The 24,803-nt window shown below is 25.5% G+C and overlaps 1 protein-coding gene across 1 annotated transcript; it reads right to left on the reverse strand.

Moving 5' to 3' along the window:
- Positions 1–854: 854 nt before the first annotated feature.
- On the reverse strand, positions 855–24,282 carry LOC127281040 (U6 small nuclear RNA (adenine-(43)-N(6))-methyltransferase). Its single transcript, XM_051304524.1, has 6 exons — positions 23,977–24,282; positions 5,379–5,598; positions 4,632–4,772; positions 3,968–4,325; positions 1,782–1,980; positions 855–1,532 (listed from the first exon to the last, which is right to left on the reverse strand). Exons 1-6 carry the CDS (start codon positions 24,079–24,081, stop codon positions 1,095–1,097), a joined length of 1,461 nt encoding a protein of 486 aa, XP_051160481.1. The 5' UTR covers positions 24,082–24,282; the 3' UTR covers positions 855–1,094.
- Positions 24,283–24,803: the final 521 nt, after the last annotated feature.

Below are 24,803 nucleotides of genomic sequence, written 5' to 3' on the forward strand. Positions count from 1 at the left end.
TTTTAGTGCATTATTATCTTTTCAATCCTTTTAAATTCAATCACATTAAAAACAAACCAATTTGAATGATTCCTGAGTTGTGGACAATGAGCCTAGACTCGAAAATAAATTTAAAATTTTAATAAATATGGTACGTTGTTGGACGTAACACTGTTATTCAAGAATCACTTCACCGTGAAAAATTAAATTGTTCGAAACGATAATTTTTAAGGAAGATATGATCATTTGCTTAAAAATCGAACATTTTTTCAATTGTTAACTTAAAAAAATTGACTTTTGAAAAAAATATCCCTTATGATGTGTAGAATTAAGAAAAGAATATTTCTTTGCACTGTAGTTATGTAATCAATCATTCAAAATATTGTGGAGGGAGTAAAAGAAATCTAATGAAAAAATGGAATTGATTTAATTGAAAACTTCCTATCCCTCTGACAATTGGTCTTTGATTTTATGAGTATACCTCTAACTATGATTTTTTATTAAATTGCAAAACACAATAAATTTTTGTTAATATCAATCTTAAACAGACATGTAGTTTTAAACTTCCATAATGAATAATGCATTGTGTCTTTGGTAAAAATGTGCTCATAATTTGAGAATTTTGCATTTTAAAATTATTTACATAGTGTTCTGGACCCATACAGTTTTTTAAGGACACGCTAAGTCAACTTCTAAAACATAACCGATAATTAAATGATCAGAAATATTGAAAAAGTCAAAGGTCAGCCAAGTAGATTTTTAAAAACTTTATCATCGCTTTAAAAGCAAGTCCTAGTGATGTACAGTAATGCAATGGGGCTAAATTGTATTAAATGATAACATTAACACATATAATACCTCTTTCAAGAAAGTAATTTCTTTTATAATGCAAAATTTATTATTACAGCCATATTATTATTAACAAAAATAAATACATTAAAGCTTATAAATTAATAAACGAAACTTAATCCATTTTAATTTTACACTATGAGAATCGTTCCTACTGAAGTAATGCAAATAATTAAGATACATAAATAAGTACGTAAATTGTATAAAATTTAAAAAATTTGTAAACATTTCGCTAAAAACTTTTGTAATGTTTTAAACAAATGTTATTATTTTTTTTTATTTTTTTTATTTTTAAATTGTTTCAGAAAATATTCTCTGACATTCAATTTATTAACTAGAAACTGACGAAAGCTTTCAAGAGAATTTCTACCTCCACTTCCACTTTCAAATGTTAGTGAGATTTTAAATTGTGAACTATTTTGTTCAGGACATTCACTTTCAGTTTGTATTGTGTAGAGAAGCAGTATAAATACCAAGAAGGGTACTTTATTTTCTAATCTTAAGATTTGTTCATTTTTTTGTGTGTCAATTGTGGATGATTGGGAATCATCTGTAGAACTGCGCATTTTTTTCGATTTAGCTTCCAGTTGCAAAGATAATCGACGTTTTCGCCTTGATTGGCTCCATGAGTCATGGTGTGCTGTCAGTTGACACGCCCAGTAAAGATTTTCTCTTTCTTCAAAATGAATATCTTTTAATTTAAACTAAAAATTAAAAATGCATTTATTATACAAACTGATTTATAAAATAATAACAATGATATCTCAGTCCAACTATGTATTTGGAATTCAAAAGAATATTAAACAACTTGTAACTATCTTCATTTAAGTTATATTATCAAATAATTTTTTCAAAAGAAAAGCGTGCAATAATAAGATTGGTCTATGTTACAAAAATGGATAAAATTAAATTTAAAATTGTATCGAGAACAAAATAATGGACTTTTTACTCACGTTTAATTGTCTGACACAGGATTTTAAACCTGAAATCACTTGTTGAAGGCTTTTTAAGTTTCCATGAGGCGGAAAAATAATGTCAAATGGTGGTTTTTCATATTTTTTTTTCTCAAAATCTTCATTTTTTTTTTTAATTGAAGGTGCTGTAGATAAATTTAAAATGTTTTCTGGTAGAAATGACCATGCAATTCCCCACCTGGAAACATGCTTTTAATTATAATTAAATATTTTTAATATTTTCAAAACGTTTAATTCTTTATACTAAAAGGGTGAAAATACGAAAGTTTCAAATTAAAATCTTTCTAAAGATATAAGGTTAAGTGTAAAAATGATTAACACAGAGTTTCTGTTGGTAAATTTTAATTGAGTTTTAGAGAATAACATACGTGGTCGATAAAATACAATTTCCTGAAAAAGAAAAAACTATATATATAATATAAATAATATAAAAATTTAGAAATAAGAATAGTTTCTTATTTGCATGCTTATTTCTTTTTTCAGTTTAAAAAAAAACGTTTAACTCTATATTTTGAATTTCACTAAAATTTTATTTAAGCAAAAATGTAATATATAATTCAAAAACATTTCATATGATTGTAATAATAATCTCAAATGTCTTATTAGTAAATATTAAAAGTTTCTCAAAAGATTTAAAACAATATTTTCTTATTTGCATGCTTATTCGTCTTTTCAGTTTTGCAATCTTTACACTTTAGTTTAGTTTTATTTACTATTCCAGCATTGAGCTTAAAAAACAAAAATGCAAATTCTTAATTTAAATTAACAGAACAACAAATCCATAAAGACTTGATCTTACATTATCGATTTCTTTTGTTTATTAACGCTTACCCCTTTAAAACTTTATTATACTTTTCTTTCACCTCTTTAGCATCCATGCAAACAAACAAACATATTTATTTATTAATTTATTTATAAATTATTTATTTATTTTTGAATAAGTCATGGTGACGTGACATTTGTATTTTTAATATAAAAAAGCTACATTCAATCTTACCTTTTATAGTTTTGTGTACTTTTTTCTTTAAAATTTTTACTTACATTTATCAATATAAATAAAAAATAAGAAATTATTCTTGAATTTATAAAACATCCAAAACATGTTTTAATAAAGTTTGTATTATTTTTTTTTTTAATTTTTTATTTTTGTTAAATAAACCTAATTATTAAAACAATTATATAGAATACAGTGAATAAATAGTCTCTTAAAAAGGTGAATAAAATAATAATTTAGTATTTGCATGCTAATTTGTCTTTTCAGATTTGCAATCTTTCCTTTTTTATTTACATAAATAGTTTTAAAATTTCAATAATTAAATCGTGAATTTCGAAAAGGGTTCAACTCTGAAAACCCTAAGAGTCATTTTTACTATTTACTTTTATGCGAAAATGACACTTGCGCTTTTTCGAGTTGAGCTCTTTTCAAAATTTATGATTCAATTAAGTTCTTAATTTTATTGATTTTATAATCGGTTAGAATCTAATATTAATAGAGTATATCAATTATAAAAACATATGATAGAAATACCAACTAATACCATAATTACTTACAAGAGTAGGTATAATATTAATAATATGTGTACCTTAAACTTGAATTGAGTGAATAAAATTGCACTATATAAATGAGTGATTTATCAAAATCACGCTGTAAAAAAACTTGCTATTTTCGAAGTCGCAGTTTATTAAGAGTGCTAATATTGTGATACACAGACAACGAAGTGTCATATTAGAAGGAAGGGGAATGCAAAAATTAGGAAACTATAATACACAAGATTATAGCCACCGAAGCATGGGTTTCTAATTTCTTCGTTCGCAGATTGTCAAACCTTACTGAACTGTACCAATAAGACACACACCCTTCACTGAATAGGGACTCTAGTGTATTTTCAAATTCAAAGGTTAAATACATTGCTGTTAATACCAAATTATTATTATTATTAATTATATTACTTGAATTCAGTCACATTCCACAAAACCCACCTCAAGTAATGCACGACAATAAAAGAGATGAAAATAAAAAAACTTAAATTGATTTTCGTATCGCTGATGAGCAACAACAAAAGGGATCACATTGAGCAAAGGCGAAAAGAATTATTAGATTGTGAGTAGATGTGATAATATTTAATTAAAACGTGCACATATTTGAAAAAACTAGTTTTTCTCACCTTTTGGTAAATCCCTGACAAAATTCGGTCCATGTCACATTTTCAATATTACGACTTTTCAATTCTGATCTTAAAAATATTAAATTTTTTTTCACTCCAATCATAGAAGTATAAATTTGTATTCTTTCCTTAAACTTCATACTGTCATCAATAAGTCTCATAATAAAAGCTATTTCTCCGCCCTCAACAATTAATTCAGATTCTTTTCCAGAAGAAGCATTTCGCGGAGGAAGTCGTTTATCTTGTTTTTTTAAATCGTGGTCAGTTTTAAAAAAAGGAGGATTGCACATAACAAAAGAATAGTTTTCTTCATTGTTTATGAAACTTGATAAGATTGTTTCTTGAGGTACAGAAACCACTGTAAAAATATTTGTAGTATTAGGGCTATAACATTACTGGACGACTTACCGTCGGATCAACAGAAATCAGTTTACCAATAAGGTGTTACCGATATTTGCCTTCCGAGGGCGCCACCATCGCGGGAATTATCGCCTAATTCAAACTCCCTTTTGCTAAATTGCATAACCCTTTTACCTAATTTAAAAAACCATGTCGGTATACAGATTTCTGTTGATCGGTCGGTAAGTAGTCCAGTAATGGCATAGTCCTACCACTATGTTTCATTAAAAAATACATTAAAATTTTAAGACTGTATTTCCCTTACCTTTAATAAGTTCTTGCATGTTATTGCGATCAATATTTTCTTTGGCAGATTTTATACTATCTGTATCAATTTCTGAAGCTATCATTTTACATCCATATAATTTAGAAAAAAGTAGTGGATAAATACAAACAGCACCTGTTCCTATAAGTTTTTATTCCTTTTATTAATAAAGTTAATTCTTTTGTATAATAAAAGTCATGATGAAAACTACGTAATTTTTTAAATATATTACGAATTAAGATTTAAAAATTATAACTCAAAAGTGTCTATTTTATTATAGATTCGATACTACAAAACTTTCAATATCTATTACCCTATTATTATTTTAGTATATTATTTGTAATTTATCAACAAGGCATTGTGATATTTTTTAAGGGGAAAGTGCTATTTTCCATGTTGTAATGTCAATATGACAGTCACCTTTATCTCGAAACAAGAAGACATATTGAAATGAACATTGTTGAATATAGTGATCTGACACAAAAGTTTACGTCTGAATAGTACGGTCAAAGTAGTCTCATCTTTCCATGCATTTTAATCGTCCCTACTTGGTCAACCTACATTTCGTGTCAGACAAAAACCAAACGCTAGATGCATTTATATTTTCCCTCACCTTATTTTTTATTGTTTAAAAAAATAGAGGGTTAAAATAAAAATAATTAATATTTTTTCCAGGTTAAAGGAGGTCCGTTAATCTTGCTTCATCCTTACAATCGTTTTAGAAGGTACTTAACAGCAATTACTTACCAATATCTATTCCACGAGCTGATTTCATGTCATTTACTCCAAAATGAATTAACAAATCTTCAATCCATAACACATAGTTAAGACGAAGTGATAAAGCAGGAATTAATTTTGACTTAGGTATTTCCACTTCTATACCAAAATCATGTCGGAGCAAAATTTTTGTTAAAACGCGCAAACTTTCATCATCTTTAAAATTCAATCGAACTTTCCCAGAAAGATCCTAAGGATATAAAAGTCATACATTTTTAAAAAATTAATAGAACTGTTTTTATCATTCAATACTATTTTGGAAGGATTTCCATACAAATGAATTTTTTTTTCATTTTTATATTCTCATAATTTTAATAGTCAATCACACACACACACAAACAATATAAATTATTAAGGGGAGATTACGGTGATTTTGAGGTTCTTTCAAAGATTTTTTTTAAAGTAAAAAAAAATTTATTAGTTACAATTTTTTTATAAAAAAATATAGAGCTTAAATAGTCGCAAACAATTTTTTTGAACAATAATCTATTAAAAAATAACTGCCAAAAATCCAAAATGAAAAGACCAAAATTTTTCTTAATCTGTACTATTTTGACTGTCGTGTAAACTAAAATCAGAAATATTTATTGAAAAAAACGATTGGCAGACTTTTTTAATTTTTCGACAAGAATTTTGCAACTTAAATTGTTTATAACTTTTTAAAATATTAATGGATTTTTAAAATCCTAGTTTTAATCAAAATAAAGAAATGTATGGCATAGGTTATTGAAACGAATCACGCTCCTTCAAAAATTGTAAACTTGCTAAAAGCTTGCCTGGTAACAGTTTTCTCGCAAAATGGATGAATGTTTTAAAATAATTATTTACACTGTGTCACACTTGAGAAAAGAGAAAAATGTGTAAACGTGTTTTGTAAGCTACATGTATTGTAGACGTAAATACTGATGTAATTCAAACAATTGAAGAGAAATGCATTTCAAGTAAAGTAAAAAAAAATGTTCTGAAATTAATGCTGATTATATTAAAAAATAGATATGAATACTGCGACACGAAAAAACTTTTAATGGTTAAAATCAAGAAAAAATTAAAATATATAAAAAATAATTTCAAAAAACATGTAAGACTGAATATCAAAATGAAAATAAAATATATTTTATAATTTAAATATTTTTATACATAATAATTATTTTATGTAATTTAAAATAAGTTTGTATTTTAGTGTATCGACTAATCAAGCCTTTGATTTCGTATTCTTGTTGTAAGAGGGGAAGGGCATTTAAGTAGAATTGTTAGGTAGAATAGTGAAGATTAATTTAAACTTTTGATCTACAATGAAACTAAAGTTGAATCGAAATTTTTTTTAGTCTAATTTTGATTTAAATATAATATTTATTTTTATATAAAAACCACTTTTAATATTTATTGTTATTGTCAGAAAAAATTATAGAGCATGAGAAATTAAAACGAAATAATAAAAAATAGAGTATTTTAAAAAATATTTCAAATTCGAACAGTCAGATTTAAAAAAAAACAAGTACAGAAATTTTGACTCATATTTTAAAAAAAACTTAAATAGCAGCTGTACTAACTAACTACTGTAAGACAAACAATTTCTAATGCAATTAAAAACCTTGATGTAAAATTGAAATAGATTGTCTGCATTTACAATAATTTTTTCATTTTTCAAGTTTATTTTCAAATAAATAATTTTAAATAGATGTTGAAAAAATAATTGAACAGAAAATAAAAAATATTATTTTTCTTTATTTTTCATTTTATAAACTTAAAGCATATTTTAATTGAAGCAATTTATTTTAAGTTGACATTTAAATATGTCAAATTTGAAAAAACAGGTTTTATGAAAATTAAAGAGTTGAAAAATATTTATGTTTCTCAAAATTATATATTCAAATACACAAACTATATACAATAATTCATATGAGAATAAGTTTTTCTTTTCTTATTTCAAAACTTTTGGTCGTAGAGAGATTGATTTACATATAAAGTATGTAAATTTTAATTTTATTATCAGTTATTAAAATCAATTAAATGTACTTAAGAAATTATTATTTAGTGAATAATAACAGAAAATATATAGAAATTGCATTTCCAATGTTTTATTTTTTATAGAGAGAATTTGTAGTTTTCATTAAATGCATACGGCTAAATAATAATTATTATTCTTTAAATTATAAAATTCTCATGTAATCAGTTTTCGTAACTCATAGCCAGTTAGGTTCGGCACACTTTTTGATCCGCCATTCTGATTGCTTACTAAGCCTTCCCAAAAATTAAGACCTATGCATTTTTATTCTAGGAATAACTTTTCAGATCTTCACAGCTGGATACTAAGCTATTCCAAGCGACCTGTGCACTGTAGCCTCCGCTGGTCGGCTTTTTCATATTAGTTACTTATGGAGTTTGAAAACCGCAACGAGATAATTAAACACCTTAATTAATTTTTTATTATATTCAATTATTGTAATAATTTAACCATTTCATGAAAAAAATTCTCAACTGTAAACATTGAAATGGCCATTTCTATATCCCAAAATTTCAAAAAAGTTCCAAACAGAAGAATAAATACATTTAACTATTTAAGTTAAGAATTATACATGTTACTTTGGTAAAATAAATGATTGCTAAATGTTGACTAACTCTTATTCTCTACATGAAAAAATCTATTCCAGTGAAACTTATTGCTGTCCCAAGTAAAATTTTCTTTCAGTCAGTGTATAAATTGTTTTTTTTATTCGCATCTAAAAGAATTTATTGATTTTTATTGTTATATTATTATTACTGCATATTAATATTCATAAAAACTGTCTTTATTACAAATAACTTTTAATTACTAAATTTTACGAATTATTTCATTTTTAAAAATATGGCTCTAAAGTATATAAAATGAAACTTATATTGTTACAACTAATATTACTTACTTGAAAATTCAAATAATACATATGGGTCATAATTCCTGAAATGTCCGAGTCAAAAATTTAAACTTATTTTTGAAGTCTAAATATTAAATATTACTGAATTTGATAAAATATTTTTTGAGTTATAGAGCTTTCAAATTTCGAATGGTTTATATAAAAATAATTTTTCTATATTAAAAACATATTTTATAAAACAATATTGTAATACATAATTGAAAATATGTTTTATTACAATAAAATAATACGAATATACATAAAAAATCAAATTCAATAATGATTATTATCGTACACAAAATAATTATACTATAATACTCATACAAAAAAAAATTATAAAAAACTACTATTTTTAAAAGAAAACGTGTATAAAAATGTGTTAAAGAAAAAGGAAAGTAGGGATAAAATAGTAATTAATTAATTAAAAACAAATAAGATTATGTTCATTTCTGGATGTAATATAGTAAAAATTGTTGAGGCCCTGAAAGATTTTTCTGAATTGAATTTTATTCTATTTAAGATGTGTTACATTGCAAATCAAATTAAAATACCAACAGTACAATTCTGATTCCAGTAAAATGTTCCAATTCAATAATAGTATAATCTCAATTCTACTATAAATTCAGTTCAGTTCAGTTTTAATTTCCAAATCAATTTAAAATACTTTACTAGTTATAAATATTTTACAAGTTCAATTTCAAGTTCTAGTATAATACCAAATTTTAATTCATGGGTTCATTATAAAATTCAATTGAATTTTTAAAATATTTCTTTATTCATTCTTAATTTTTTTAAATTCCCAATTCCGAAGGATATCCGTTCATTAATTTCTCTTGTCCATCCTCGACCGAACCCCACTGAAAGAAGGAACCAAGAAATCAAAAAGGGTTTAAGATGACGATTGTTTCAGACCAACTAAAGATCATGGACCAGAACCTATCCGAACGTTTATTTGGACTAAGGAGGAAAAATTCAACCAACAGGGTAACACCAAGTTACCTTCTGTTAGAGAAAAATATTTCCCGACCTGGAGAGTGACAGTTCCAAGAACCGCCGTGGGAGATTCTGGCACCTGAACTCCGCAAAGTGAGGTCAAAGCACGTCGACAACAGGAGGAGTGCCTATTTACTATTGATGTTACCACAATTTTTCAAAAGAGGGTACCACTTTATATTGACAGGGAAAATTTTAAATCATTTTGATTGCAAATATATTTAAATATTTAAATCTTTTCAACTTTTTTTTTATTCGAAAATTTTTAATTATTATACATTTTTTGGAAAATCCTTTTTAACGGTAAGTAATACAAGTTTTCGAGAAAGATCTCAGGAATTTTAAGATGCATCCAAACATTGTCAACAAGCTGTTTTAAGTTTATCTGCATCCCTATTATGAAAATATGAAATAGTACCATAAAGACATTACGTTAATTCATTATCGTTAAAGTGTAGTGAAGAAGTGATTTGTTCGTTTAAAATATTCGTAATCTACTTACGCCTATTTGAATAGGTTAGGTTGTCTAAAAGTTTATACAATCCTAGTAGCTAAATTTAAAAAGACTTTAGTTGATGGAACAACGATTTTTGTTTTGAAATCATTTATTGCAAAAACATGAGATTTTCCCTACAGCAGATTTAGATAAATTTTATAATGAAAATGTTAAGCAAATAACTCTCAAACTTATGGAAGAATTTCAGGAAAAAGAATCGAATTGGCAACTTCACTCTATTCTCAGATTAGATGTGAATTTTAACAAATACCCTATGCGTGTTGGTTGTTTCATTAAAGTGACTTTTGTTATTGAACGAAAACATGCCTGTGTAAATTTTCGAAAAGAAGGTAATGGATGCTTCAAGTGAGCGATTCTTTCAGCATTAAATAATACCTCTTCTAATCCAAGAAGAGTGAAAAAATATGAGAAATTTGAAGATACTTTAAATTTTACAGATATTACATTTCCTGTAACATTTAAGGACATCCGAAAATTTGAATCTCAAAATGATATAATGTTTATGGTTTGCAAAAGCATAAATTAAAATTTATTGTAACACCATTATATCTCTCATCTAGTAAGAAAGTTTCTGATGTGAATAGAAAGAAAATGTAAATTAGTTTTCTCTATTTTTTCTTACGAATTTTTACCATTTTCTTTGAGAAAAACCAATAATAAGTTTTCTCAACTACCTTTCTTCCCCGCCTACAAGAAATTTCCGTTTCCACAAAAAATCTCCCCCTTCTTCAAAATCTACCCCAAAACTCAAAATTCGTAGTGGGGACAAACCTTTAAAAACGTATGTTTCCCTAAAATCTTCAGTCATTCCAACATTTAAATTTCTATATTCAAACTCATAAAGAGTCATTCAAAGAGTTTTTCCAACACTAAAATTTTCTACATTCAAACTCATAAAGAGTCATTCAAAAGTTATTTTCAACATTCAAATTCGTATACACCAACTCAAAACAAAATTCTAAAAGTTATTCAAATTTTATATTTTCAAATTCTCAAAAGTTCAGTGAGTATTCTACGATTATTACCGAATCATAAAAAAATCAAGGAAGGACGATTAATCCAATATATTTTGCATCTTCAGGGAAAATTATCTTTGATAAATAAAAAGCAAGTTTTAAAATTATATTTTCTATCTTTATCTTATTTCTTTTTGAAAAACTTCTTTCACTATCAAAAATTTTTCACAATTTCCCAATTCCAAAGAATACTGCCGTATTAAAGCTGGCGGTTATTCTTTAAAATTGTAAAAATAAATATTAAATTATTATTATTTGTTATAAAAATTTGTAAAATATTATTTATGTTGCATTACGTAACAGTAGTATTTGTCTTCTTCCAATAAATAAAGAAAAATATATAAGTTTTACCAAACATGTTAAAAAAATGATATCAAATTTAAATTTATAGATTCCTTCAGATTCATGTCATCATCTTTAGATAAATTAGCTTCTTATCTGACAAGTTATCGTTAAGTCAGAATTTTAAGCCTATAATATGGATAAAATTCAGTTACTAACCCGTAAAGGAATTTTTCCATATGAGTACTTGAATTGTAAATTAAAACTTGATAAGGAACAACTCCCGCCAATAGAGAAATTTTACAGTACCTTAAATGATTTAAATATAAGTAATAGAGATTATCGACATGCACAAGAGGTTTGGTCTACATTTAATTGCAAAAATATCGGTGATTATGTATATTTATACGTGAAAACAGACAATTTATTAATGCCGATGTTTTTGAAAATTTTAGAAACCAATGTCTTGATGCATATGGTTTAGATCCAACTCACTATTATACAACTCCTGGATTGAGTTTGTATGCTATGTTAAAGTATACTGTAACGTCCTGCGTTATTTTATTAGATTTTCAACGTTATGTTCTTTTTGCTCTTAATTTTTATTTGTAAATTTTGTATCAGTTCTACATGGAAAAACATCTGTTCTATCTAAACCACGTCTCCTATCTTTAGTGTAAATTATTTTGTCTTCTTTTTAGAACCGATAACGAGACAAAATACTTTCAGTAGTCTACACTCGTGGGATGCAATTTGAAATTTGGAAAATTCAATATTTGTAAACAATAAAAATTATAGATAAGAATACAGCCATAAAATCTTTTAAAAACTCTAAAGTGCATCCTCCCAGATATTGACTGCTGGGGTCTTTTCCTATCTTATCACTTTCCCATGATAAGTCCAAGAAGTTCTACTGTCAAAAATTATATCTGTTAGTCATAAGAACTATAAAAAATATTAGGTTACAAAGTCCGTTTTATTTCTATTTTTTTAAAAATAGTATCTCACACGTTGAATTAGTGAATCCTAAATAATTTTAAATAATTCTTCAAAATATTTCTTTAATTATTAGTTAAGTTTTAATATTAATGTTTGGAATTTCAAATTAATTTATTATTTATAATTATATATTAAAATTCCTAAAAAAATGAAATTAATTAAATTTTAATTAACAATTTAGATTAATATTGAAGTTTTAAACATTATTATGAGAATAATTGATCATTTAGACTATAAGTAATAGAAATTTTATATGTAATAATTATTATTATATTATTATTATATGTAATAATGTAATAATGCGTAAATTTTCAATATTATGTAATTAAATAATCATAAAATCATGTATTTTATAAATAATTTTAAGAATTTTTGTAATTTTGAAAATTCGATTAAAAAGTGAATCTTGGCTCCATCTTTTAAAAATAGTGTAAACTATAGTTCTCCACTTTTTCAAGACACCCTAATCTTAAAGATACGCCCACGCAAAGTCATCCCTAGCAAAGGCTGGGCCTGAAAGGCCCAATGACATCTTTCTTTTAGATAAGTTCTTCTATTTTGTTTCATAAAAAAATCCAATCATTGATCTTTTTAACTTCCCACGCTAAAAAATATTCATCCCCAAATTTCCACCCAACTAAAAAATTTAAGTAGGGATAATAATATAAAAACTGAAGATTTGAATTAAAAAGTCAGTCAGTCAAATTTCTCAATTCTCAGTTCAAGTCAGTCAAAATTCTCAATTCTCAGTTCTAAGATCAGTTTAGTCAAAATTCTCAGTTCTAAGTTCAATGAGTTCAATTCTTAATTCTCAATTTTCAGCAGTCAGTTCAATTCTCAGTTCAATCAGTTCAATTACGAGTCAATTTCTTAATCATCATACGAAGCCAATACTCAAAATTCCAATTTTTCCTTCAATCCTTAAAAAAAGATTTGATCGTTATTTTTTTTATTAAACACCTTCCGAAAAGATTTTGGTGTATTTAGTGCATTATTATCTTTTCAATCCTTTTAAATTCTCCTTCAAATAAAAGGAACCAATTTGAAAGATTCCTGAGTTGTGGACAATGAGTCTAGACTCAAAAATAAATTAAAATTAAATAACTATGTTGCGTTGTCGGACGTAACAATACAAATGTTGAGTTAGAACTTCTTACAGATATTGACATGATCATGTTTATTGAACGTGGCATTAGGGTAGGATTATTCAATGTTCAAATAGATATGCTCATGCTAATAATCATTATATGAAGAATTATAATGAAAAAGAAGAATCATCTTACATTGTGTACTTCGACGCTAATAACCTTTATTGTTGGGCTATGGTACAAGCACTTTCCTACGGTGGTTTTGAGTGCGTAAAAAATGTAGATAATAAATTTAACTTTAATATCCCCGACGATTCACCTTTTGGTTACATATTAGAAGTAGATTTAGATTACCCTAATGAATTGCATAACAGTCATATGAACCATTTTGTCCTGAACACTCAAAGCTACCTGGATCAAAACAGTCGAGCTGCTAACTACCCTCTTACTGAAACAAAAGTACATAATCCATTATCATGCACTTAAACAAGCATTAGCACATGGTATTAAACCTTATCATATACATCGAATTTTAAAATTCAAACTTGGTAGATTTCAAGCTTGTGACAAAGTGGGAGGGTAGATACTGCGCTGAGGCTCTTATATCAAAACCTAACTTTCACACAAGAGCTATCTTTAATGAAAACTTGATTGCTGTGAAGCTTAGAAAAAATGAAGTGTTTATGAATAAGCCAATCTATATTGGACTTAGCGTTTTAGACATTTCTAAAACATTAATGTATGATTTTCATTATAATTATATGAAAATCAAGTATGGTAATAATTGTAAATTACTCTACACTGATACCGATAGCCTTGTTTATAAAATTAAATGTGCAGATATCTACTCTGATATGAAGGTAGATATTTGCAAATTTGATACATCGGATTACCCAGCTAATAATGTATATGACATTCCGCAAGCTAACAAAAAAGTCTTAGGCCTCATGAAAGATGAGTGCAGTGGGAAAATTGTAACAGAATTTGTTGGATTGCGGAGTAAAATATACAGTCTTCACGTTGAAGGTCAAGATTCAATCTAGAACACAGTATTGTATAAGATCAAAACTGCACAATGTACACACACTAAAACAAACCAAAAACAGCTTTAAGTCGATTTGATGATGAAAGATAATAATGATGATGTAGAAATGTTACAAGTCTGATGTATATATTTCTTATTTATAGTTATTGTATATATCCTTTAAATTACTATAAGTTGAATACAGTTTAATTTTATATGATTTCATTAAACTCTCAAATATAGAATTATAAAATTCTTTCACTTTATCAGTATGCAAGTTTTTAGGAACACGTCCATTCACAAGTATAGATTCCATAACTTCAGAAACATCTTTTTCACTTTTACTTTGTACAAGAATAGCCCATGCATACTTAGAAAATATATCTATAACTGCAAGCATATATTTAAAACCTTTAATAACTTTAGAATAAGGTATCATTTCTACTAAATCTGCTTGCCAGGTTTCATCAATTCCACGCATTTCTACTTTTCAACGTGGATAATTTCCCCTAGCTTGCCTATGTAACTCTGTCACATCTGTTAACTTTTTAATGCGCGCGCAAAGTTGGTGGCGCACGCAACTCACTATATATTCTGTACCTCACTCTGGTTGTCAAGAGGGTGGAAAGCTTAAAAGACATTTGCAAATGAGTGGGTGGTAGAGGGTGACCAAGTGGGAGAAAAATGGTGGAATTTTCAAAAAAAATACATATGTAAAATAAAAAAGGCATATTTAAATGAGTGGGTGGTAGGTGGTGGACAAGTGGGTTTTAATTTCAAAGTTTTGAAGTGATTTTCATTTTCTTCATCATTTATTCAACGAATTTCAACCATTCTAATTTGAATTTATTTAAACAATTCAACATTTTAAAGGAAGGACGATTTTATATCTTGCATCATCAGAAAATTTACTAATTAAATAAAAACAGTAAGTGTATATTTTAAATTAATTATTTCTCTTTTTTCTAGTCTTGACCTATCTTATAATTCCGATAAATTTCGTGCTATGGTGCGCGATATTTTATCAAATCCCAATTTATACATTTTTTGTTCACATTTATTAAAACCTTTCCAAGTAAATTTAGTGCTACCAGAGCGCAATTATTTTTTCATTTCCTTTTCCACTATTTTTCATCAAAAATTATACCGAAAAATTTTCAAATTATTGGACGAAAGTCCAGACTTAAAAATCCATTATTTTAAATTAATTATGTTATATCTATGAAGTAGTATAAGGTGCACTCACTCTATAGGCCGTTTTTGAAAATTCTTCCCCAGGCTTTCCAGATTTAATAGAAGCATTTACATATCCCCGATACTAACAACCCTAGCGGAAAAGCGAGGAATTACAGGTCACGTGGTACATTGTTATATAAGTGTTTGTGTATAACTGTCAGTTGGCATTTTTTTTTAAATGTGTTTGATGCGAGTTAATTTTATGTAATTATACATAAAAAACTGAAAAATGAGGCTGCTAAATTGATCAATGAATCAGCATTAACACAGGCAACTTTACTTGATACAAATTATTTTATATGTATTTGAATATTAACAAAATATTTGCTGAAGTTTTCATTATATTTTGTTTGTTTACATGTAAATATAACCTAAAAATAAAAAAAAATTAAGAAATTTCGTATGAAATATATACGGCTACAATGAAAAAAAATTATTTATATTTTTATTATTTTTTTTTATTTTTATAACTTACAACAAATTATTGCAATTCCTTTATTACATTATTATGAAACATAATTGAAAACAAATATTTAAAAAATCTAAATTATATATTCGTACTAGCGCCTCCGACGGCCTTTGGCCATCTCTGTTGCGTCTATTCTTTGTCCATTCAATTTAATTTTCAATTTATGTTTCATAATTTATTACAATTATTTAATTAAAATTTAATAAATTTCATTATTTTAAAAAAGCTCGCGCTATTTTGTCTTGGGACAATCAAGTGATTTGAACTAAATGTAGGTTATTTTCGTTTCTGATTCATGACAGCTGCAAATATTTACAACTAATAAATGCTTTGCAAGTGTATATTTATTGCAATTAAGTAAGTTATGCAAAATATATATGTGGAACAATAATTTAAGGTGATTTTTATAAAATGAATATTGATTTAGATGCTCTGAAAAGCAAAGTTCATTTTTTCTTACATTCGATTTTTTCGACCATCGAGATATTTCGATACATTTTCATGTGCTTTGCATGCACTGTGTTTTTTAAGAAAGGATATAAATGAGCAAAAACTTGCCAATTTTCAAATATTTTCAAAAAAAATTTTTTTCAAAAAATTTATGTTTTATTTAAAATTTTTGTGTGTAACTTTTTTCTTTCTTTACAAGTCAAGTCACATAGTTTTATTGAGATTAAAAATTTGTACATTTTTTCTAAAATTATTATATATCACTTTACACTGTTTACTATATGAGAACAGCTGTCACTAGGCGCAGCCATATTTTAGAAACTTCTAAGTACACCGCTTTTCCGCTAGAGGCGTCATAATCGGAGATATGTAATTTCGGATTTATTCTCATGCAGGGGGCCTATATGCTTGACAAGCAGTGAGTGCTCCTTATACTACTTCATGGTTATATCTTTGGATGTAAAGCTTCATTTTGAGGATAAAAAGTGTCCTTTATTAAAATAAAAAGTCAAAATTATTTTTTATTTTCAAAAAAAGGGGTAAATTTTAAATTTCTTAAAAAAATGTTTGTACCATTTGAAAGAGCAGGAAAAAACCTTTCGAAATCATATAGTTAAAAATTTTTTTCACCCTGTTATACAATAGTTATGATTTTTCAATAAATTCACTGTTCATATTTCACCAAAATTTTAATCCTCTCCCCATTCTACAGTTTTTAATAAAAATTAATAATAATTTATGGGTGAAGTACTTACCCATAGTACTAAATGTTATGCAAATTACAGCCCAATCTAAGAAAATTTTTTTTGAATTGGAAAACTTCAGAGATTTTGCCTCATATGTAAAACTAAGTGAATTTCTAGGTTAATCAGTCATTATATTATCGTGTAAATTTTGTTTTAAATTATAATTTATTAATTGTAGGAGGTTTACGACGTGATTTCGTAACATTAGATGTTGCACTTTTTTTGTACAAATTATTATTCAAAAACTATAAAGTAGATATTAAATATCATTATTTACCAAAAACATACATTAATTTATTCTACATCAAAAAATGATGAAATTATTATACAATTATTTTATATTGAGATATTCATTCGAATTCGAAAATTTCTTTAGTAAAAAATTACACAATTTTTCAAAGCTTATAATTTTTTTCTCGAAGTTACAAAATATTTAGGGTATCGTACATATTTTAATATTGATATAATTTAACTGCTATAAAAATTAGATGTGTATTTTGCTTCGTTTCAGAAGTAATGAATTTGACAATTTGTTAATTAAATCATGTGCGAAACTCAACATTTTTGAAGCTTTGAGAAAAAATTTACAAGCTTTGGAAAATTATCAAAATTTTTTACTGAAAAAATTTTCAAATTTGAATCAATATTTAAAAATGAAATAATTATATAATAATTACACCATTTTATAATACATAATAAATTGATTTATGTTTCTAGAGAATAATAATTTCTAATATTTTGTACTTTTTAAATAATATTTCCAAAAAAAGTGCAACATTTAAGGTTGTGAAATCACAACGTGAATCTCCTAAAATTTAATTCAAAATCTATTGAACCAATCGTTCTGAAATTTGGCACAGTTCTTCTTGACTAAATTCCCCAGATAACTACGAGAGCTTTTTTTTAAAATAATTATTAATTATACAGTAAAAAATAGATCGATTTTTTTTAGCGAAAATCGAATTTTTGGGTTTCAAGTGCTGCGAAAAATAAAAAAAACCCTCTCGTAGTTACCTCGAAAAACAACTCCTTTAACAAAAAAATTTTTTTTTATTTAGATGATTCTGTTGCGAGTTACGTTGAACACCGCAAATCCATTTTTTTACGAGGCGCCTGAAGAGATTTACTGCCACTCGTTCAATTTGCAATATTTTTCAAAGAGAATTTAGGAGAATATACTTCAAATATTGTATTAATATGTGGAAATTAAGTTAATAAAGTAACACACTTTATATCACCGAAAAAAATTATTATAAAAATGCCTTTTTTTACACCGAATTAACCATACCCCCCCCCCCCCTAACATAAATATCATTTGACATAAAATTCCCTTCACATAATTTTAAATTAACATTGCCATAAAATTTATTTGACATAATCGTCACTTGTCATAAATTTCATTTGACATAAATTCCATTTGATATAAATTTTATTTGATATAAATTTTATTTGATATAAATTTCATTTGATATAAATCTCATTTGACATAAAACTTATTTGATATAAAAATCATTTGACATAAAACTAACATAAATAATATTGGATATCCTTGTCTTATATATAAGCTTCTATGCATGGGAAAAGGACAGAAGAAGCAACTTTTATGACAAATGAATTTTATATCAAATGTGATTTATATTAAATCAACTTTATGTCAAATGAAATTTATATCAAATAGAATTTATGTTATATGCAATTTATGACAAGTGACTTTTATGTCAAATAAATTTTATGTCAATGTATAATTATGTTAATTTAAAATTATGTGAAGTAAGTATTATGTCAATTAAGTTTCATGATAAATGACATTTATGTTAAATGAATTTTATAACAAATAAAATTTACGTCAAATGCAATTTATATCATTTTAATTTAATATCAAATGAACTTTATGTCATATAAGATTTATATCAAATTAATTCTACGTTAAATTATTTTATGTCAAATAAGATTTATGTCAAATGAAATTTGGGGTTTAATCATGATAGTTCATTTAAATATTAATCATAATTTTTCTTTTTTTCACATAACTTTCGCGGCTTGCATACGCTAAGAAAAAACGAGCACATATATTTTAAATAATATAAATTGTATAAAAAAATAAAATTGCAATGAGTCCAAGAACGTAAAAAAATATTAATTTTTGCCAGATAAAATGTTTAACGTTTTTACATAAAACTCTATATCGTAGAAATCATTGAAATCTAAAAATTACAAATATAATTATTTTTCAAAAAAAAAAATTTTGAAATTAAATAATTTTTTATTTTTAACCTCCAGGATGTTTGAAAGGAATCTTCTTTTAAAAGAAATGAATATTAAAAAAAGGTAAATTGTAGTGGGTAAATGTAAATGAGCGGTTTTAAAGAAATAAAAAAATTGTTGTCCTGAGAATTTCAAATATTTTTAAATTTTTGTACAAACTAAAAAAAATATTATTTTTTAAAATGTTTAACTGTTTATAGAAAGTTTTGAATATCTAGAATCCTGAACAGTTGAATCTTCAAAAAATCTCATCTTCACATCAATAAATATTAAAAATAAAGAAAATTTTTTTTTACAAATTTTATAGCTTTCTTAACATAATTAAGTTCAGGCCTCGGATCGACTTTCAAGCGCAAAATATAAGAGTATAATAAGAATAATTCTACAAGAATATTATTATGAAAATTTATTTCGAATATTTCAAAACCGAACTAAGACAAACTTTCCAAATTTTAATTAAGGACAAATTAAAAATTTTTCATAGTTTTTAGTTTTAATGGTAAAAAAAAATTCAGAAAATAATTAAGTTGAAACTTTTTTAAATAATTGAATTTTTAAAATTATTTATTGCAAATAATTGAATTTTTAAAGAAATATTAAAATTTTTAAAAATAATAATTGATTTTTGAAATAGTTACAGTTCAAATTTTTAGAAATAATTAAATTGAAAAAGAATAATTTTAGAATTTTTTTTTATAAATAATTTTAGATACAAATTTGGTAAATAATTGAAATAAAAAATGTCTGAATATCTGTAATTATTATATAATAATAAAATGCTTGGTCTGTCCTTCTGTCTTAACTTGAAGTTGGCCTTTTCTGATTTCACGTGTTTTTTTGAATAGGTATCTTATGACGTGTCAAATTTTGACAATTCTTTTTCTCATTTTTGCCAAAGTTGTATAATTGTGTTTCCAAATTTCGGAATAAGTTTCTTTAAAATTCCAAATTCGAAAATTCAATTCACGAAGCTGAAGTACACAACGTTTACCAACGAAATTTTTTTTAAAGTTGTATATTCATTCAAAAATTCTATACAAATACAAAAAATTTATGATGAGAAAAAAGATGCGCCAGGAAATTTCGTACCAGATAGTAATTTTAAAAAATTTAATTTTTAAGGTACCAGAGGCCAACGAATATCTATTAAATATTAATTATAAAAACACAGGCCTCGAATCAACTTAAAGACACAAAAAGTCGTTTCAGTCGATTTATATTCAAAAAAAAAGTGGATTTGTTTTTTATTTTAACAAAAATATTTTACAGATTTTTAAATAAAAATTTTTTTTTAATAATAATCCTTTTTGAAGGGCTAAAGTTGAAATTTTTAGAAATAATTAAATTTCAAAAGATATTGTTAATTTTCAAACAATAGGGAGTTTGCATAAAAAAAATGTTACGTTTTTTTTTTATAAAATCGTAAATATAGGTATTTTAAAATATATTAGTGTTGAAAGTTTTAATTTTTTTTAAATTTTACATATTAAAATTTTTATTTAAAAGTTGAAACTATTTATACTGAAAGAAAACGATTTTTATTGGTGCTGGGACGTGACGTCATAAGTGTCTACTGTCGCATCGTCTGCTACATGATCCATGTGTGATCTGTGTTTACTAATATATGCGTTCGCTGTTTTCAAATTATTTTATTTTTTTTAAGTAAAAATAAGTGATTTATTGTGTTTATTTATTATTGTAATTATTATTGTATTATTATTGTAATTATCCATATCATCCTTCAACTACAATGAATAAGTGATAAAAATATTTTGAGGTTTAAAATTTTTTATTTTTAGGTTATGTTGACTACTTTTATTTACATTATATAGTGACATTTGAAAGTTTTTTTAACTTTGCATGTCTAAAAATATAATTTATAACTAGTTTAATTTTAAATTATTTCAATGTAAATATTCACATTGAAGTGTTCTTGACAAAAAAAAAAATTTGAATTCATCGATAACATATTATTATCATTTCGTTTTGCAACTTGAAACCATTGTCTCCTAATATCTTCTTTCTGTGGCACAGTAAAAAACAATTTTCCGGGTGTTTTAATTGTTGTACTAAGACAATTTGGCACAAAACACGTTTTATATCTCTTGATTTTCTCCATTTCATAAAAATTTCCAGAAAAAACTTTCGTTCCATTAGGTTATTCACAAACAGTTCATGACAGCAGCAATATTTGGGCACTACATACGTCACATTCTGTTCGGTAAGACTCGGCTCTTTCCGGACCGTTTTCGATGTTTTAAAATAATATAAACTATTATTATTTAATTATATGCTTATTTTTGATTAAAAAATTATTTAAAAAAAAATTTGTTATATAAATTAGACCTAATCTATCGATTAAAATTAAAAAAAATTTTAATGCAAACTCCCTATTATTAAATTTTACAGAACTAAAAATAATTTATCAAACAATTTTTGGAAAACATTTTTTAAATTTAATTGAATTTTCAAAGATTTAAAATTGAGATTTTTGAAATTAATTGAAACCTTAAGTGTTTTGTAATTAAAATTTTAGATGATTTCACCAAAAATTTATTAGAAAATGCGGACAAAATACAATAATTTGAAAATCATTTTTAATTGAAATATGGTTTCAGATAGTTGAAATTTCAAAGAACATTATTAAAATAGTTAAAAATAATTGAATTTCCTTAGAGTTAAAATTGAAATTATTAAATTTCAAAAAAGAAATTTTCGATGGAAAATTTTAGAAATAATTAAATTTTAGATGCTTTTAAATTTAAATTATTGAAAATTCAATTAATTTTGTATTCAAATTTTCGAAAATAATGAAATTAAATTTGATTTTAAATTTTGGAAAATAATTGAATTTCAGTTAATTTAGAATTGAAAATTTTGGGAAATAATTGAATTTTAATTGAAATTTTGTATAATAATTTAATTTAAATTCATTTTTGATTAAAAATTTGGATAATTAATTTTGAATAGAAATTTTAGAAAATAATTGAATTTTATTTCATTTTAAATAGAAAACTTGGTAAATTAAATTTTAAATTGAAAATTTTGGATAATTATTGGATTTTTAATTGATTTTGAATTAAAATTTCGGATAATAATTGAATTTTAGTTTATGTTGAATTGAAATTTTTAAAAAATAATTCAATTTTATTGTGATATTTTTTTTAAAATTATAAACAATTGTTAAATTTCATAAAAATTTTAATTGAAAAAATAATTTTGATATAATTGAATTTATGATGTATTTCATTAAAATTATTAAAAATAATTAATTTAGTGAAGAATCATTTTAGTTCAAAATTTGTTAAATAATTGAATTGATTTACATTTAAAAAAAAATGTCGCATTTTATGAAAATAAGTTAATAAAAGTCGTATTTTTGAAAAAAGTCGGAAAAAGTCGTATAATCCGAGGCCTGTAAACATATAATTTTCATTATTATCATTTAATATGTAATAATATTCTAATAAATTAAATTATTATTGATAATATTAATCTTTAATTTCTTTATAACAAACAATTAAATACTCAATTTGGCGCGCTTGCGCGCGTTTAATTTTGCTAGTGTATAATAAAAAGAAGTATTTTGTTTAAAAATTTTGTAAAAAAAATGTCGGAAAAATCGCATCATAGTAAAATAAGTCGAAAAAAGTCGTATAATCTGAGGCCTGTAACTTCTATGGTTAGTATCGGAGAGGCCCTGAAAAATCTTTCACAAAAAAAAGAATCTCTATAAAATGTAGTGAGAAATAGTCACGTTTCAAAAAATGTGAAGAACATAACCATTTTAGTCAGAATTAATCAACAGCATCACAAAACGTTAGAGTAGTATCAAAATTTCTGATGTTATTTTTAGTAGGGTTTATAAAATAAATAAATATTATTTAGCAATGGAATTTCTTTAAAAAATGCAAAACACGTTTGAATCGTCGAGTTAATTTTTTACTTTTTTCTATATAGAATTAGTTGTGCACATTTTCAAATATTATGTAGAGTTTATTTGTGAAATTTTTGTACCACTCCAATTAAAAGTAGGGATAAAATGTGATTTTTATATAAAAACTAAACAATTAATTCGAGTCTTGCCAAAAAAATGTTAAGCAGCTTAAAAAATTGAACTAGGTTTTTTAAAAAAATATAAAACTTGTGTGAAATAGTATCGAATTACTATTTTAATATTTAAAATGAAGTAAACTTCTGTTAGAATAAAAGAAATAATGATATAAGACAAAAATTTTGTGGAAAAGAAGAAAATGCTAAGTAGGTAAATAATATGATCGTCTAAAAGCAAGCACCTATAAATAAACTGCAACTTCGTTAAACGGAAAAATAGCAGAGAATTTGAGTGTAAGTATTTGGTGAATAACATTATTTAAACATGAAAAACAACTTCTTGAACAGATATTTGTTTCTAAACACAAATTTTTCCTTCAATTTTCTATCAAAGTTGAAAAATTCATGTTTCTCATATACATAATAACATAATTCATTTATGAGAGGAAAATGAAATACACTAAAGTTCTTCAGAGTTCATTTCATTGAATATACTCTCAGGAATTTAGTGAAAAATATATATGAATCTTAAAACTTACCGTTATTGCAACCTTGCGAAATTCTGGATACAAAAGAGCCAATTTTTTAAAATTAGGCTCTTCTTTGTACTTGTTTCGAGGATGCATAAACTTCCTTAAATGCATCTTGATTTAATAATACTTAACTGCTGAGCCGTTGATGAAATTTTTTCTTTTTCACTTTTTAGATTATTTCACTCAATTTTTTAGAAATCAGTACATAAAATGCTTGCGCCAAGCAAGCGTCGCCTTCCCAATTTGAACGACATGTGTTTCAGTGTTTGAGCGTCTCAAGAACCCACGCCAATACCTAACCTGATTTTCAGGGTTGAGAACATACGCGATCGAAATAAAGGAATTTAAAACAAATGGTGGGGACATTAGGTAAGGGCCAACGCACAATTACGGAAGCTTCTAAGCGCCACCTTGTAGGCGAGGTAGATAGCGAGGCTACCTGTTTATCATGTAATATAACGTATAAGAGAGATAGAAATAATAACATTTTTTATTTCTCTCACTCTTATACGTTATATTACATGAGGTGTTTTCGAGAGTTGCTGACTGTATACTGACAGTAAAAAATTACCCAATCAGAATAAACATGCTGATGGATTAGCCAATCACAACATACTGACAGTATAATCACAGTAACTCTCGAAAACAACTATGATAGACAGGTAGTCTCGCTCTCTACCGAGGTGTGACCGTACCCTAAGTGTTTGCGTTGCGTGACTGAAGGCCTAAGGTCCATTCCACAATAGCTAAACGCAAAGTTAAAGCGCACGCAAAGATGACGCGCGCGTTGGTTCTAACCAATCAAACCAACGCGCGCGTCATCTTTGCGTGCG

The sequence above is a fragment of the Leptopilina boulardi genome, unplaced genomic scaffold (assembly GCF_019393585.1).
Source record: "Leptopilina boulardi isolate dan_hultmark-lab unplaced genomic scaffold, ZJU_Lbou_2.1 LbouV2_262, whole genome shotgun sequence".
Classification (NCBI taxonomy): domain Eukaryota; kingdom Metazoa; phylum Arthropoda; class Insecta; order Hymenoptera; family Figitidae; genus Leptopilina; species Leptopilina boulardi.